At 57.1% G+C, this 17,364-nt stretch overlaps 2 protein-coding genes across 5 annotated transcripts in view; one reads left to right on the top strand and one right to left on the bottom strand.

Annotated features, from left to right (window-relative positions):
- The first annotated feature begins 59 nt into the window (after window positions 1–59).
- LOC148662396 (uncharacterized) lies at window positions 60–14,412 on the top strand. Its single transcript, XM_088631868.1, has 7 exons — window positions 60–2,389; window positions 2,585–5,253; window positions 6,571–6,882; window positions 7,982–8,254; window positions 8,348–8,611; window positions 10,139–10,261; window positions 11,564–14,412. Exons 2-7 carry the CDS (start codon window positions 4,383–4,385, stop codon window positions 11,620–11,622), a joined length of 1,902 nt encoding a protein of 633 aa, XP_088487994.1. The 5' UTR covers window positions 60–2,389; window positions 2,585–4,382; the 3' UTR covers window positions 11,623–14,412.
- skic2 (SKI2 subunit of superkiller complex) overlaps window positions 12,581–17,364 on the bottom strand; it is an 18,341-nt gene continuing 13,557 nt past the window's right edge. The window contains exons 24-30 of one of the 4 annotated variants that reach the window (XM_088631822.1): window positions 17,072–17,198; window positions 16,489–16,699; window positions 15,953–16,063; window positions 15,630–15,848; window positions 14,488–14,628; window positions 13,250–13,460; window positions 12,581–13,178 (exon numbers count right to left, since the gene is read on the bottom strand). In XM_088631822.1, coding sequence (XP_088487948.1) covers window positions 13,260–13,460; window positions 14,488–14,628; window positions 15,630–15,848; window positions 15,953–16,063; window positions 16,489–16,699; window positions 17,072–17,198 — 1,010 coding nt within the window. In that variant the 3' untranslated portion in view covers window positions 12,581–13,178; window positions 13,250–13,259. The other 3 variants (XM_088631820.1, XM_088631823.1, XM_088631821.1) reach the window with 3 other exon arrangements.

Raw genomic sequence — 17,364 nt, 5'->3', positions numbered from 1 at the left:
GTTCGCTCACATGCACTGTCTGTGTGGAGTCTGCATGTTCTCCCTGTGTCTGCCTGGGTTTCCTCCCACAGTCCAGAGACAGGCTGGGGGGTTAATGGGCTTCTGGGAAAACTGGCCCTGTGTGTGTGTGTGTGTGTGTGTGTGTGTGTGTGTGTGTGTGTGTGTGTGTGTGTGTGTGTGTGTCCTGTGATGGACTGGTGTCCTGTCCAGGGTGTGTGAGTGTGTGTGTGTGTCCTGTGATGGACTGGTGTCCTGTCCAGGGTGTGTGAGTGTGTGTGTGAGTGTCCTGTGATGGACTGGTGTCCTGTCCAGGGTGTGTGAGTGTGTGTGTGTGTGTGTGTGTGTGTGTGTGTGTGTGTGTGTGTGTGTGTGAGTGTGTGTGTGTGTGTGTCCTGTGATGGACTGGTGTCCTGTCCAGGGTGTGTGAGTGTGTGTGTGTGTCCTGTGATGGACTGGTGTCCTGTCCAGGGTGTGTGAGTGTGTGTGTGAGTGTCCTGTGATGGACTGGTGTCCTGTCCAGGGTGTGTGTGTGTGTGTGTGTGTGTGTGTGTGTGTGTGTCCTGTGATGAAATGGTGTCCTGTCCAGGGTGTGTGAGTGTGTGTGTGTGTCCTGTGATGGACTGGTGTCCTGTCCAGGGTGTGTGTGTGTGTCCTGTGATGAAATGGTGTCCTGTCCAGGGTGTGTGTGTGTGTGTGTGTGTCCTGTGATGGACTGGTGTCCTGTCCAGGGTGTGTGTGTGTGAGTGTGTGTGTCCTGTGATGGACTGGTGTCCTCTCCAGGGTGTGTGAGTGTGTGTGTGTCCTGTGATGGACTGGTGTCCTGTCCAGGGTGTGTGAGTGTGTGTGTGTGTCCTGTGATGGACTGGTGTCCTGTCCAGGGTGTGCGAGTGTGTGTGTGTGTGTCCTGTGATGGACTGGTGTCCTGTCCAGGGTGTGCGAGTGTGTGTGTGTGTGTCCTGTGATGGACTGGTGTCCTGTCCAGGGTGTGTGAGTGTGTGTGTGTGTCCTGTGATGGACTGGTGTCCTGTCCAGGGTGTGTGAGTGTGTGTGTATGTCCTGTGATGGACTGGTGTCCTGTCCAGGGGGTGTGTGTGTGTGTGTGTGTGTGTGTGTGTCCTGTGATGGACTGGTGTCCTGTCCAGGGTGTGTGAGTGTGTGTGTCCTGTGATGGACTGGTGTCCTGTCCAGGGTGTGTGAGTGTGTGTGTGTGTGTCCTGTGATGGACTGGTGTCCTGTCCAGGGTGTGTGTGTGTGTCCTGTGATGGACTGGTGTCCTGTCCAGGGTGTGTGAGTGTGTGTGTGTGTCCTGTGATGGACTGGTGTCCTGTCCAGGGTATGTGTGTGTGTGTGTGTGTGTGTCCTGTGATGGACTGGTGTCCTGTCCAGGGTGTGTGTGTGTGTGTCCTGTGATGGACTGGTGTCCTGTCCAGGGTGTGTGTGTGTGTGTCCTGTGATGGACTGGTGTCCTGTCCAGGGTGTGTGAGTGTGTGTGTCCTGTGATGGACTGGTGTCCTGTCCAGGGTGTGTGAGTGTGAGTGTGTCCTGTGATGGACTGGTGTCCTCTCCAGGGTGTGTGAGTGTGTGTGTGTGTCCTGTGATGAAATGGTGTCCTGTCCAGGGTGTGTGAGTGTGTGTGTGTGTGTGTCCTGTGATGGACTGGTGTCCTGTCCAGGGTGTGTGTGTGTGTGTGTGTGTCCTGTGATGGACTGGTGTCCTCTCCAGGGTGTGTGAGTGTGTGTGTGTGTCCTGTGATGAAATGCTGTCCTGTCCAGGGGGAGCCCTGCCTTGTGCCCAGTGCTTGCTGGGACAGACTCCAGCCCCCCCCCGTGACCCTGAACTGGGAGAAGTGATCCGACGGTGGGCAGGTGGATGTGCGCCGCAGACTGGTCCTTCTGTGGCTGGATCAGAGAGGAGGGAGCTACAGCATCTGTGCCCCACCTGTGACTCGAACCCGCAACCCCCGGCTGGTGATCCCACCCCCCCCCCGACTGCTGTGCCCTTTCGAGCTTTCTGAATAGAGGGGGCTGAGCCGCAGAAGACACCCCCACCCCTCCACCCTCGAGCTTCTGTAGCTTCGTGAGCCTTATCGTTCATCTGATCGCTCGGGAGATCGTTTCTACGGCAACCAGTCGGCGAATGAGCCGCTGCCTGCGGTGTCCCGGCTCTTGCCGATTCTGCAGATTCCTGGGGTGGATAAGGACGGGGGGGGGGGCGGGCGAGGAAACGGGGTCTGATCTGATGGGTCTCGATCTCTTCCTGAGGGGTGAGGAGAGGAGAGAGAGAGAGGGGTTATGGTGAGTGTGTGAGTGTGAGAGAGAGAGAGAGAGAGAGAAATATCACAGACACTGGACACTTCTACTGGTGCTGCTACTCAACACTGACAGGACAGGTACAAGACACACACTGCAGTCTGATCACAGTAGATCAGACAGAGAAGACACACTCTGCAGTCTGATCGTCAGTGTGATTCAGTAGATCAGACAGGAGACACACTGCAGTCTGATCATCAGTGTGATTCAGTAGATCAGACAGAGAGAAGACACACTGCAGTCTGATCGTCAGTGTGATTCAGTAGATCAGACAGAGAGAAGACACACACTGCAGTCTGATCGTCAGTGTGATTCAGTAGATCAGACAGAGAGGAGACACACACTGCAGTCTGATCGTCAGTGTGATTCAGTAGATCAGACAGAGAGGAGACACACTGCAGTCTGATCGTCAGTGTGATTCAGTAGATCAGACAGAGAGGAGACACACTGCAGTCTGATCGTCAGTGTGATTCAGTAGATCAGACAGAGAGAAGACACACTGCAGTCTGATCATCAGTGTGATTCAGTAGATCAGACAGAGAGAAGACACACACTGCAGTCTGATCGTCAGTGTGATTCAGTAGATCAGACAGAGAGAAGACACACACTGCAGTCTGATCGTCAGTGTGATTCAGTAGATCAGACAGAGAGAAGACACACACTGCAGTCTGATCGTCAGTGTGGATTCAGTAGATCAGGCAGAGAGGAGACACACACTGCAGTCTGATCGTCAGTGTGATTCAGTAGATCAGACAGAGAGGAGACACACTGCAGTCTGATCGTCAGTGTGATTCAGTAGATCAGACAGAGAGAAGACACACACTGCAGTCTGATCGTCAGTGTGATTCAGTAGATCAGACAGAGAGAAGACACACTCTGCAGTCTGATCGTCAGTGTGATTCAGTAGATCAGACAGAGAGGAGACACACACTGCAGTCTGATCGTCAGTGTGATTCAGTAGATCAGACAGAGAGGAGACACATCAGATCAGACACACTTACAGCCCAGCAGTGTAAGGGAAATTGCGTCACAGCTCTCAGTATAAGACACCGACTCTCACACACCCTGAGGCGCTGTGCTTGTCCTGGAGAGATACAGAGCAGAGAGTGATCACAGGGACAGGGTGAGAATGAGTGTGGACACTGAGAGAGGACTGCTGCTGGTGCTGCTACTCCACACTGCTCACCTCGGCACAGGTAAAAGCCTCCCTCCTCAACACACTGCACCTCACAGGACAGGTGATGTCTGCAGAGAGAAATTAGGGAGTTGAACTGCCAGGTTTTACTCTAATCCTCGATGTGAGTACCTGGAGCAGTGTCAACTTGATCAGGATCAGCTATACTCCTGGACTTGACTACCTGGAATGTGCTTATGTGACCGTGTGTGTGAACAGTGTATGAGCAGTGCATGTGTGGACAATGTGTGTGTGTGTGTGGACCGTGTGTGTCTACCATCAGTGTGTGTGTGGACAGTCAATGTGGACAGTGTGTGTGTGTGTGTGTGTCCTGTGATGGACTGGTGTCCTGTCCAGGGTGTGTGTGTGTGTGTGTGTGTGTGTGTGTGTGTGTGTGTGTGTGTGTGTGGACAGTCGGTGGGGACTGTGTGTGTGTGTGGACAGTCAGTGTGGACAGTGTATGTGTGTGGGGAAAGTCAATGTGGACAGTGTGTGTGTGTATTTACAGTCAGTGTGGACAGTGTATGTGTGTGGGGACAGGCAGTGTGGACTGTGTGTGTGTGTGGACAGTCAGTGTGGACAGTGTATGTGTGTGGGGACAGTCAGTAGGGACAGAGTGTGTGTGTGGACAGTCAGTGTGGACAGTGTGTGTGTGTGGATAGTCAGTGTGGACAGTGTATGTGTGTGGGGAAAGTCAGTGTGGACAGTGTGTGTGTGTGTGTGTGTGTGGACAGTCGGTGGGGACTGTGTGTGTGTGTGGACAGTCAGTGTGGACAGTGTATGTGTGTGGGGAAAGTCAGTGTGGACAGTGTGTGTGTGTGTGTGTGTGGACAGTCAGTGTGGACTGTGTGTGTGTGTGGACAGTCAGTGTGGACAGTGTATGTGTGTGGGGAAAGTCAATGTGGACAGTGTGTGTGTGTATTTACAGTCAGTGTGGACAGTGTATGTGTGTGGGGACAGGCAGTGTGGACTGTGTGTGTGTGTGGACAGTCAGTGTGGACAGTGTATGTGTGTGGGGACAGTCAGTAGGGACAGAGTGTGTGTGTGGACAGTCAGTGTGGACAGTGTGTGTGTGTGGGGAAAGTCAGTGTGGACAGTGTGTGTGTGTGTGTGTGGACAGTCAGTGTGGACTGTGTGTGTGTGTGGACAGTCAGTGTGGACTGTGTGTGTGTGTGTGTCGACAGTCAGTGTGGACAGTGTGTGTGTGTGTGTGGACAGTCAGTGTGGACTGTGTGTGTGTGTGTGTGTGGGGACAGTCAGTGTGGACAGTGTGTGTGTGTGTGTGTGTGTGTGTGTGTGTGTGTGTGTGTGTGTGTGTGTGTGTGGACAGTCAGTGTGGACTGTGTGTGTGTGTTTGGGGGGGGAGGACAGTCGGTGCTCTGGGCTACCCTGCTATCCTGTGTCCTCCCCTCTCCCCTGCAGAGCAGCCACAGCCTGATGCAGAGCTGCAGTTCGCCAGCAGAGGGGGGGCGATCTCCCTGACGTGCAGGAATACCGTCATCGAATGCAAAATCTTCCGGCAAACTGCGGATCGACCGGAGGTGGTTTCTGACTTGTCACGGAACACGAGCGCTGTCCCAGACCTAACGGGCCGGGTATCGGTTTCAGGGATGTCTAGTCAGTATTTCGATTCTAAAACCAGTAAGGCATTCAGCGCAGGAACACAAACCATCAAGATCACCAACCTTACTGAGTCTGACTCGGGATTGTACTGGTACGAGGAATGGAAAGATGGCCGCCTCATCAGTCGCAGACAGTACAGCCTGACAGGTGAGGTGAAGGCCTCCTCTCTCTGCCTCGGGCTGCTTGGTCATTTCATACCTGCTGGATAGGCTGTCGGGAAAGAAGTCAGATCTGCTGCCTGTTAAGAGGGAAGTCAGATCTGCTATCGGAGAGGACAGTCCTCAGATCCGCTGACAGTAGCTAGAGAAGTCAGATCTGCTGCCTGTTAAGAGGGAAGTCTGTTTGCACTTTGTCTTGCTTTTTACACTTGTTTTACAATCGAGAGACTTTCTGTAAGTAAGAATTCCATTGTACCAGTACCGGTTACATACGGCAATAAAGTTCAAGTTCAAGTTCAAGTCAGATCTGCTATCGGAGAGGACAGTCGTCAGATCCGCTGACATTAGCTAGAGAAGTCAGATCTGCTGCCTGTTAAGAGGGAAGTCAGATCTGCTGCCTGACAGAACAAGTGAGATCCACTGACTGTAATGAGAGAAGTCAGATCTGCTGCCTGTGGGGAAAGAGAACAGATCTGCTGCCTTTAGAAAGAGGTCAGATCTGCTGCCTGTTAAGAGGGAAGTCAGATCTGCTATCGGAGAGGACAGTCGTCAGATCCGCTGACAGTAGCTAGAGAAGTCAGATCTGCTGCCTGTTAAGAGGGAAGTCTGTTTGCACTTTGTCTTGTTTTTTACACTTGTTTTACAATCGAGAGACTTTCTGTAAGTAAGAATTCCATTGCACCGGTTACATATGGCAATAAAGTTCAAGTTCAAGTTCAAGTTCAAGTTCAAGTTCAAGTTCAAGTTCAAGTTCAAGTTCAAGTTCAAGTTCAAGTTCAAGTTCAAGTCAGATCTGCTATCGGAGAGGACAGTCGTCAGATCCGCTGACATTAGCTAGAGAAGTCAGATCTGCTGCCTGTTAAGAGGGAAGTCAGATCTGCTATCGGAGAGGACAGTCGTCAGATCCGCTGACATTAGCTAGAGAAGTCAGATCTGCTGCCTGTTAAGAGGGAAGTCAGATCTGCTGCCTGTCAGAACAAGCGAGATCCACTGACTGTAATGAGAGATCTGCTGCCTGTGGGGACAGAGGTCAGATCCACTGCCTTTAGAAAGAGAAGTCAGATCCGCTGTCTGTCAGGAGAGGATCTCAGATCTGCTGCCTGTCGGGAGAGAAGTCAGATCTGCAGCAGTTAGACAGAGAAGTCAGATCCGCTGCCTGTGGGGACAGAGGTCAGATCCGCTGCCTTTGGAAAGGGAAGTCAGATCGGCTGCCCGTCAGGAGAGAAGTCAGAACTGCAGCAGGTAGACAGAGAAGAGAGATCTGTGGCTGCCACCCACCCACTCAGTTTCCCTGCACCTCCCACAGTCTGCGCCAGGAAGCTGGAAGACGTCAAGGGGACCTGTCACGAGGGGGACAGCACGAGTCTGAGCTGCACCGATGGCTCTGCGCCCAAGGGCAGGACCGTCCTGTGGTACCATCACCGGAGGGCGGTCCCCACTCTCCCGGGCACCGACCCACCGTCGCTGGCGGAAGATCTGGGGGAGTGGGCGCGGGTCTCCGACGGCAACTCCTCCTCCCTCCTCCTCCGGGACCCCCGCCGGGAGGACAGCGGCGATTACTACTGCGTGGTGCTGGAGGGGACACGCTGCCTCAGCTACCAGGTGACGCAGCTGACCGGTGAGTCACTGCGGGTTCTGCTGCTGGACCCCCGGGCCCAGAGTCCGTTTCCGCTTCAGTTTCTGAGTCTGAATCTGAATCCGCTTCAGTTTCCGAGTCTGAATCCGTTTCCGCTTCAGTTTCTGAGTCTGAATCCGAATCCACTTCAGTTTCCGAGTCTGAATCCGAATCCACTTCAGTTTCCGAGTCTGAATCTGAATCCACTTCAGTTTCCGAGTCTGAATCTGTTTGCATTTCAGTTTCTGAGTCTGAATCTGAATCCGAATCTGCTTCAGTTTCCGAGTCTGAATCCGAATCTGCTTCAGTTTCTGAGTCGGGATCTGTTTCCACTTCAGTTTCCGAGTCTGAATCTGTTTCCACTTCAGTTTCCGAGTCTGAATCTGAATCCACTTCAGTTTCTGAGTCTGAATCCGAATCCACTTCAGTTTCAGAGTCTGAATCTGTTTCCACTTCAGTTTCCGAGTCTGAATCTGAATCCACTTCAGTTTCCGAGTCTGAATCTGTTTGCACCTCAGTTTCCGAGTCTGAATCCGAATCTGAATCCACTTCAGTTTCCGAGTCTGAATCTGAATCCACTTCAGTTTCTGAGTCTGAATCCGAATCCACTTCAGTTTCAGAGTCTGAATCTGTTTCCACTTCAGTTTCCGAGTCTGAATCTGAATCCACTTCAGTTTCAGAGTCTGAATCTGTTTCCACTTCAGTTTCCGAGTCTGAATCTGTTTGCACCTCAGTTTCCGAGTCTGAATCCGAATCTGAATCCACTTCAGTTTCCGAGTCTGAATCTGAATCCACTTCAGTTTCCGAGTCTGAATCCGAATCTGAATCCACTTCAGTTTCCGAGTCTGAATCTGAATCCACTTCAGTTTCTGAGTCTGAATCCGAATCTGAATCCACTTCAGTTTCTGAGTCTGAATCTGTTTCCGAGTCTGAATCCGAATCCGCTTCAGTTTCCGAGTCTGAATCCGTTTCCGAGTGTGAACCCTGTCTAGACTTCAGGTTCTGTGGCTGCTGAAGCCGATACCCCGGCTCTGCAGGGTTGAGATCCCGGGGTCCAGGGAACCTCTGTCTGACGCGCCGGTGTCCCCCCCCCCCCCCGCAGTTCAGATCTATGTCTCCGTGGCAATGGGAGGTCCGGTCGAGCTCCCCTGCTTCCGTGGCTGCTCCAGGGTGGGATGGCCGGTCACCTGGCACACCCCCTTCGGGCAGGTGTCCTGCCCGGACACGGGCGCGGCGGAGACGAGGAGCGCGCGCAGGGAGAAGGGACCCGTCGTGTCCGGGAACGGGTCGCTGGCGATCACCGCGGCGTCGCTGCGCCACAGCGGGCGGTACAAGTGCTCGGCGGGCGAGGCCGTGTGGGAGTTCGTCCTGACGGGTGAGGGCCGCCTCTCCCCTCTTCCTCCTACCCGCCCGCCCCTCCCCCCGCTGACGCTGACCCCCGTCCGCTCTCTCCGTCCCCTCCGCCCAGTGTGTCCCGAGCAGGACCCCGTCCGCCTCTCGGTCCCCCCGGGCGGCCCGGCGGCTCTGACCTGCGTCCCGGACCTGGTGGGCCCCCACCGCGTCGCCTGGTACCGCCGGGCCCCCAGCCATCCGGACCGGCCCCTGTCCGTGCAGGGCGCCCGGGGCCACTCGCTCCCGATCCCCTCGCTGGGCCCGGGGGACGGCGGGGAGTACTGGTGCGAGGCCCTGAACGACGGGATCTGCTTCGCCCGGCGGAGGAGCCGGCTGACAGGTACTGCGCGGGCTGCGAGCGCTCGGTCGCGGGGGGCCGGGGGGGGGGGGCGGGGCTGCAGCGATCTATCTGCCGGCCGCCGGGGCGATCGATCGCGTGGGTTGAGGTGATCGACCGACGCGGACAACAGATGATAAGATGGACCGTGGACCGTGCGGGTGATCGATCAAGCAGGAAGTTGAGCGAGTGGACTGGCGGAGATCTGCTTGGCAGGAGATCGATTATGTGGGCTGCCCGGAGATCGGTTATGCAGGAAATCGATTATATGGGCTGGCAGCGATAGATTATACAGGAAATCGACGATATTGGCTGGAGGAGATCCGAGTACGCAGAAAATCGATTATATGGGTTGGCAGCGATAGATTATACAGGAAATCGATTATATGGGCTGGAGGAGATCCGAGTACGCAGAAAATCGATTATATGGGCTGGCAGCGATAGATTATACAGGAAATCGATTATATGGGCTGGAGGAGATCCGAGTATGTAGGAAATCGATTATATGGGCTGGCAGCGATAGATTATACAGGAAATCGATTATATGGGCTGGAGGAGATCCGAGTACACAGGAAATCGATTATATGGGCTGGCAGCGATAGATTATACAGGAAATCGATTATCTGGGCTGGAGGAGATCCGAGTACGCAGGAAATAGATTATATGGGCTGGCAGCGACAGTTTATACAGGAAATCGATTATATGGGCTGGAGGAGATCCGAGTAAGCAGGAAATCGATTATATGGGCTGGCAGCGATAGATTATACAGGAAATCGATTATATGGGCTGGAGGAGATCCGAGTACGCAGGAAATCGATTATATGGGCTGGCAGCGACAGTTTATACAGGAAATCGATTATAAGGGCTGGAGGAGATCCGAGTATGTAGGAAATCGATTATATGGGCTGGCAGCGATAGGTTATACAGGAAATTGATTATATGGGCTGGAGGAGATCGAGTACACAGGAAATCGATTATATGGGCTGGCAGCGATTAATTATACAGGAAATCAATTATATGGGCTGGAGGAGATCGAGTACGCAGGAAATCGATCATATGGGCTGGCAGCGATAGATTATACAGGAAATCGATTATATGGGCTGGAGGAGATCGAGTACGCAGGAAATCGATTATATGGGCTGGCAGCGATAGATTATACAGGAAATCGATTATATGGGCTGGAGGAGATCCGAGTACGCAGGAAATCGATCATATGGGCTGGCAGCGACAGTTTATACAGGAAATCGATTATATGGGCTGGAGGAGATCGAGTACGCAGGAAATCAATTATATGGGCTGGAGGAGATCGAGTACGCAGGAAATCGATCATATGGGCTGACAGCGATAGATTACACAGGAAATCGATTATGTGGGCTGGAGGAGACGGGTTATGGAGGAAATCGATTACGCGGGCTGGCAGTGATCGAGTACGCAGGGGGCGAGTATCAGGTTGTCAGTGTGAAGTTCCTCCAGGCGGGGCAGAGTGTGGCACCAGTGCCCTCAGCCCTCTCCCTCTTCTGCCCCGCCCAGTGCAGGGGAACCCCTTCGGCATCACCTCCACTTTCTACTCGGCGTACGCGGCGCTGATGGCCGGCGGCCTGCTGGGGATGATCGCAGCTGTGGTCACCGCGTGGCACAAGGCCAGGAGGAGAGGTGAGGGCACTAAAGACCTGACCCCTGGACAGCCAGACCCACACACTGCGCCCAGACTGGCACACTGACTGACCCACACAGACTGGCACACTGGCACACTGACTGACCCACACAGACTGGTACACACAGACTGGCACAGTGGCACACTGACTGACCCACACAGACTGGCACAGTGGCACACTGACTGACCCACACAGACTGGCACACACAGACTGACCCACACAGACTGACCCACACAGACTGGCACAGTGGCACACTGACTGACCCACACAGACTGGCACAGAGACTGGCACACACAGACTGACCCACACAGACTGGCACAGTGGCACACTGACTGACCCACACAGACTGACCCACACAGACTGGCACACTGACTGACCCACACAGACTGGCACAGTGGCACACTGACTGGCACAGTGGCACACAGACTGTCACAGTGGCACACTGACTGACCCACACAGACTGGCACAGTGGCACACAGACTGGCACACACAGACTGACCCACACAGACTGGCACAGTGGCACACTGACTGACCCACACAGACTGACCCACACAGACTGGCACACTGACTGACCCACACAGACTGGCACAGTGGCACACTGACTGGCACAGTGGCACACAGACTGTCACAGTGGCACACTGACTGACCCACACAGACTGTCACAGTGACACACTGACTGGCACAGTGGCACACTGACTGGCACACTGACTGGCACACACAGACTGACCCACACAGACTGTCACAGTGACACACAGACTGGCACAGTGGCACACTGACTGACCCACACAGACTGGCACAGTGGCACACTGACTGACCCACACAGACTGCCACAGTGACACACAGACTGGCACACCCAGACTGGCACAGTGGCACACAGACTGGCACAGTGACACACAGACTGGCCCACACAGACTGGCACAGTGACACCCAGACTGACCTACACAGATTGGCACAGTGACACACAGACTGTCACAGTGGCACACTGACTGGCACACACAGACTGACCTACACAGACTGGCACAGTGACACACTGACTGACCCACCCAGACTGGCACAGTGGCACACTGACTGGCACACCCAGACTGACCCACACAGACTGGCACAGTGACACACTGACTGACCCACCCAGACTGGCACAGTGGCACACTGACTGACCCACCCAGACCGCTACAGTGACCCACAGACTGGACACTGAAACAACAGCTGGCCACTCACACCGGTCCAGCGCCCGGCCCAGGGACCGATCGGCTCTCACAGTGGCTCCTCCCCCTCTCCCGGCCCCGGGCCCCCCCGGCGGCAGTCTCTTCCCAGGCGCGGACGCGGGAGCGCCGCAGAGAGCCCGGAGAGGGCCGGTCCTGAGGGGCCCGTCTCCCCCCGGGGCGGCGAGGAGCACCGCCGCCGTCTCTACCGCTCCCCGGCGCGCATTCCTCATTCCTCACGGGAGCCGGCCGCATTCCGAAGAGAGGGAGCGAGGACCAGCAGGACGGGGAGATCCCAAACCCCCAGGGGACACAATACCTCCACCCCACCCGTCTTCTACCCTCTGTGTGCGGGACGGGTTCGAGACACCAGCCCACTGCAGGGCACGCACACTCACACACAGACACGCACCCAGTCAGGACAGGAGGCTCTGCTGTACACAGAGGGGGGTGGGGGTGGGGAACAGGCTGCCCAGCCCTGTGGTTGAAGCCGATACCCTGGCTTCTCTCCAGACACAGCTGGGTGAGCTCCTCCAGTCAGGACAGGAGGCTCTGCTGTACACAGAGGGGGGTGGGGGTGGGGAACAGGCTGCCCAGCCCTGTGGTTGAAGCCGATACCCTGGCTCCTCTCCAGACACAGCTGGGTGAGCTCCTCCAGTCAGGACAGGAGGCTCTACTGTACACAGAGGGGGGTGGGGGTGGGGAACAGGCTGCCCAGCCCTGTGGTTGAAGCCGATACCCTGGCTTCTCTCCAGACACAGCTGGGTGAGCTCCTCCAGTCAGGACAGGGGGCTCTGCTGTACACAGAGGGGGGTGGGGGTGGGGAACAGGCTGCCCAGCCCTGTGGTTGAAGCCGATACCCTGGCTTCTCTCCAGACACAGCTGGGTGAGCTCCTCCAGTCAGGACAGGAGGCTCTACTGTACACAGAGGGGGGTGGGGGTGGGGAACAGGCTGCCCAGCCCTGTGGTTGAAGCCGATACCCCGGCTCCTCTCCGGTCTAAGGGGCTCGTGTCGTGAGTGGCCCGGCTGATGTCCAGGAGGCGGTCTCCCGGACAGGAAGTGATGCGGGGCGGCGCGACAGACGGAGGAGGAAATAAAGATCAGGAAGCAGCAGACCTGAGAGCTCGGGCGGTTCTTTTATTCTCCAAATCCGCGGACTGGCGGGACCAGTCCACCCCTCTCCTCTCCCACCCTGCCTCAGAGACTCCCAGTGACCCCCCTGTGACCCTCAGCGACCCCGAGTGTCGACCCTTCTGATACTCCCAGTGTCCCCCAGTGTCCTCGATGTCCTCCAGTGTCCAGCCGGACCCCCCCCGTCTCTGTGTCCCCAGTGTCCCTGATGTCCTCCAGTGTCCAGCCGGACCCTCCCGTCTCTGTGTCCCCAGTGTCCTCCAGTGTCCAGCTGGACCCCCCTGTCTCTGTGTCCCCAGTGTCCTCCAGTGTCCAGCTGGACCCCCCTGTCTCTGTGTCCCCAGTGTCCTCGATGTCCTCCAGTGTCCAGCCGGACCCCCCCGTCTTTGTGTCCCCAGTGTCCTCCAGTGTCCAGCCGGACCCCCCCCGTCTCTGTGTCCCCAGTGTCCCTGATGTCCTCCAGTGTCCAGCCGGACCCTCCCGTCTCTGTGTCCCCAGTGTCCTCCAGTGTCCAGCTGGACCCCCCTGTCTCTGTGTCCCCAGTGTCCTCGATGTCCTCCAGTGTCCAGCCGGACCCCCCTGTCTCTTTGTCCCCAGTGTCCTCGATGTCCTCCAGTGTCCAGCCGGACCCCCCTGTCTCTGTGTCCCCCGTGTCCTGGATGTCCTCAGTGGGTGTACAGGGAGGCGGTGAAGACGATGTCCCTCTTGATGGCGGTGGAGGCCTGCTCCATCTTGGAGTGCAGCACCGAGTCGCCCACGATGCGGGCGGCGTTGCGCACGTCCTTCAGGACCTCGTCCAGACGCTGGATACAGCGTACCACGATGCCCTCCTGCACGTCCGTCAGCTGCGCGATCTCCGAGAAGGGCTGGGCAGAGAGAGGACAGGGTCAGACACACACACACACACACACACACACACACACACACACAGACACACACCGATCTCCGAGAAGGGCTGGGCAGAGAGAGGACAGGGTCACACACACACACACACCGATCTCCGAGAAGGGCTGGGCAGAGAGAGGACAGGGTCACACACACACACACCGATCTCCGAGAAGGGCTGGGCAGAGAGAGGACAGGGTCACACACACACACACACACACACACACACACACCGATCTCCGAGAAGGGCTGGGCAGAGAGAGGACAGGGTCAGACACACACACACACACACACCGATCTCTGAGAAGGGCTGGGCAGAGAGAGGACAGGGTCAGACACACACACACAGATCTCCGAGAAGGGCTGGGCAGAGAGAGGACAGGGTCAGACACACACACACACACACACACACACACACACACACACACACACACACACACACACACACACACCGATCTCCGAGAAGGGCTGGGCAGAGAGAGGACAGGGTCAGACACACACACACACACACACCGATCTCCGAGAAGGGCTGGGCAGAGAGAGGACAGGGTCAGACACACACACACACACACACCGATCTCCGAGAAGGGCTGGGCAGAGAGAGGACAGAGTCAGACACACACACACAGATCTCCGAGAAGGGCTGGGCAGAGAGAGGACAGGGTCAGACACACACACACACACATCTCTGAGAAGGGCTGGGCAGAGAGAGGACAGGGTCAGACACACACACACACCGATCTCCGAGAAGGGCTGGGCAGAGAGAGGACAGGGTCCACACACACACACACACACACACACACACACACACACACACACACACACACACACACACACACACGACCTGAGAGGCGCTCTGAGTGGTGCGTCCAGAAAGGCGCTATACGCGGTGAATGTCGGGGACGATGCATTATTAAAACGTTGTGCCTGAAACCCAAACCCCTCCTTCCTTCCTTCACGCTGGCTGCTGGACGCGGCATGGGCCCTGCGGGGGGCGCTGTCTCTCACCATGCCCCGGGCCCAGCAGTACACCACCTCCGTCAGCCCGAACTTGTACTGCCCCACGAACTCCTCCACCGACTGGGCCAGCCCGCAGTCCCGCTGCAGCTCGCCGATCCGCTGGGCCACGGCGACCACGCGCTGCACCCCCTGCAACACAGGGGACACGCCTGCTGGACACTGCGCTGGCTCACTGGACACAGCACAGACTGGACACTGCACACGGCACAGACTGGACACTGCACACGGCACAGACTGGACACTGCACTGGCGCACTGCACACTGCGCTGTCTGACTGGACACTGCGCTGGCTCACTGCACACAGCACCGGCTGAACACTGCGCTGGCTCACTGGACATAGCACAGACTGGACACTGCGCTGGCTCACTGGACATAGCACAGACTGGACACTGCGCTGGCTCACTGCACACAGCACCGGCTGAACACTGCGCTGGCTCACTGGACATAGCACAGACTGGACACTGCGCTGGCTCACTGCACACAGCACAGACTGGACACTGCGCTGACTCACTGTACACTGCGCTGGCGCACTGCACACAGCACAGACTGGACACTGCGCTGGCGCACTGCACACGGCACAGGCTCACTGCACACTGCGCTGGCTCACTGCACACTGCGCTGGCTCACTGCACACAGCACAGACTGGACACTGCACACAGCACAGACTGGACACTGCGCTGACTCACTGCACACTGCACTGACTCACTGGACACTGTGCCAGCTGGACACTGTGCTCACTGCACACTGCGCTGTATGACTGGACACTGTGGCGACTGACTGCACACTGCACACTGCGCTGACTGGACACTGTGCTAACTCACTGCACGCTGCACTGACTGGACACTGGACCGACTGGACAATGTGCTAACCCACTGCACACTGCGCTGTATGACTGGACACTGCGCCGACTGACTGCACACTGCACACAGCGCCGGCTGGACACTGTGCTAACTCACTGCACACTGCACTGACTGGACACTGCGCCGACTGGACACTGCGCTGATTCACTGCACACTGCACACTGCACTGACTGGACACTGGACACTGCGCCGACTGGACAGCGTGAAATCCAAGTCCAGACAGACGGAGGGAGCCCCCGATCCCTCCCCTCCCGCGCCGAGCGCCCCTACCTCCTGCAGCGAGGAGTTGATCTCGGGGGTGACCTGCGTCTTCTGGGTGAAGACCAGGCAGGACAGCAGGGCGGCGCTCTCCTCGGGGGGCAGCGCGCTCAGGCCGCCCTCGAACAGCAGCTCCGTCAGCAGCAGCTCGTGGCTGCTGAGCTCGCAGGCCACCCGGCCCTTCAGCTGCACGGCCCCGCCGGCGTCCACGTAGCTCAGGGACTGCAGCACCTGCAGGACGGACGGGGGACACGGGGGGCTCGCGGATCCAGCGCACACACAGGCCGTCCGGCACGGCGGGGCAGAGGGGGGGCGACACGGCGGCGACCACACACCTTAATTCTTTGTTGGTACTCGGGCAGCAGAGAGAGAGACTGGTCCGAGAGGAGGAACTGCAGCCTGTCCAGCTCTTCCTGAAAAGACATCCGCTCCTGCAGCCTGGAGAACTGAAAGATAGAGTCCAGACCCTCACACAGACCCCAGAGACACTCCTCACACAGAGAGAGGAGTCCAGACCCTCACACAGACCCCAGAGACACTCCTCACACAGAGAGAGGAGTCCAGACCCTCACACAGACCCCAGAGACACTCCTCACACAGAGAGAGGAGTCCAGACCCTCACACAGACCCCAGAGACACTCCTCACACAGAGAGAGGAGTCCAGACCCTCACACAGACCCCAGAGACACTCCTCACACAGAGAGAGGAGTCCAGACCCTCACACAGACCCCAGAGACACTCCTCACACAGAGGGAGGAGTCCAGACCCTCACACAGACCCCAGAGACACTCCTCACACAGAGGGAGGAGTCCAGACCCTCACACAGACCCCAGAGGCACTCCTCACACTGAGAGAGATGCCATGGAATTACCTCGTCCGAGAAGCGGGGGCTGTGCACGCAGGTGAACTGGCTCAGGCCGTCCTGCAGGACGCGGAGCCTCATCGACGCCTCCACCACCTCCACCCCCTTCAGCTGGATGTCGTTCACGGGGTCAAGGGTCGCCACCCCGCCCGGGTGAGCCTCGGCCAATCGCAGCAGCTCCTGGGTGGCCGTGGAGATGGCCTGCCCGGGGGGGTCCATCCTGCGAGAGCCGCCGAGAGCCCAGGAACAGACGCCGGGGCGGGGAGAGGAGACGCGGGCCGGTGACGCGGACGGAGAGAGGAGAGGAGACGAAAGAGAGAGAGAGAGAGAGAGAGAACGTTGCTGAACGGAGAGAGGAGACACAGAGAAACGGACACGGGCGGCGAGGAACAGGGAGAGGAGACACAGAGAGTACAGGTGCAGACAGGGAGAGGAGACGCAGGGAGAAGTGGATCCAGACAGAGAAAGGAGACGCAGAGAGAATTGATGCAGACAGAGAGAGGAGACGCAGATGCGGACAGAGCGGGGAGACAGGGAGACGCAGACGCAGACAGAGAGAGGAGACGCAGGCTCCAGACCGACTGGGTCTCACCTGAAGCGAGGCATCTGCCTCTTGTTGAAGTCGTCGATGATGCGGTCCGGGCTGACCCGCAGGGTCTTCACTGTGATGGCGGCGATGTCGCCGGGCTTGATCTTCTGCACCGTGTGCCCGCAGGGGCCTGGGGGGAGACGCAGCACGCCGGTCACGCCAGGGCACCCCCCAGACCACCAGGGTCAAATCTCTCACCGGATGGAGCCCCGAGTCTCTCAGTGTGAATCGTGCACTGAATCGAGCCCCGAGTCTCTCGGTGTGAATCGTGCACTGAATCGAGCTCCGAGTCTCTC

The sequence above is a fragment of the Lepisosteus platostomus genome, chromosome 5 (assembly GCF_059453375.1).
Source record: "Lepisosteus platostomus isolate fLepPlt1 chromosome 5, fLepPlt1.hap1, whole genome shotgun sequence".
Lineage (NCBI taxonomy): Eukaryota > Metazoa > Chordata > Actinopteri > Semionotiformes > Lepisosteidae > Lepisosteus > Lepisosteus platostomus.
The sequence above is the reverse complement of the archived record's forward strand: the minus strand, read 5'-3'. Positions and strand labels throughout refer to the sequence as shown.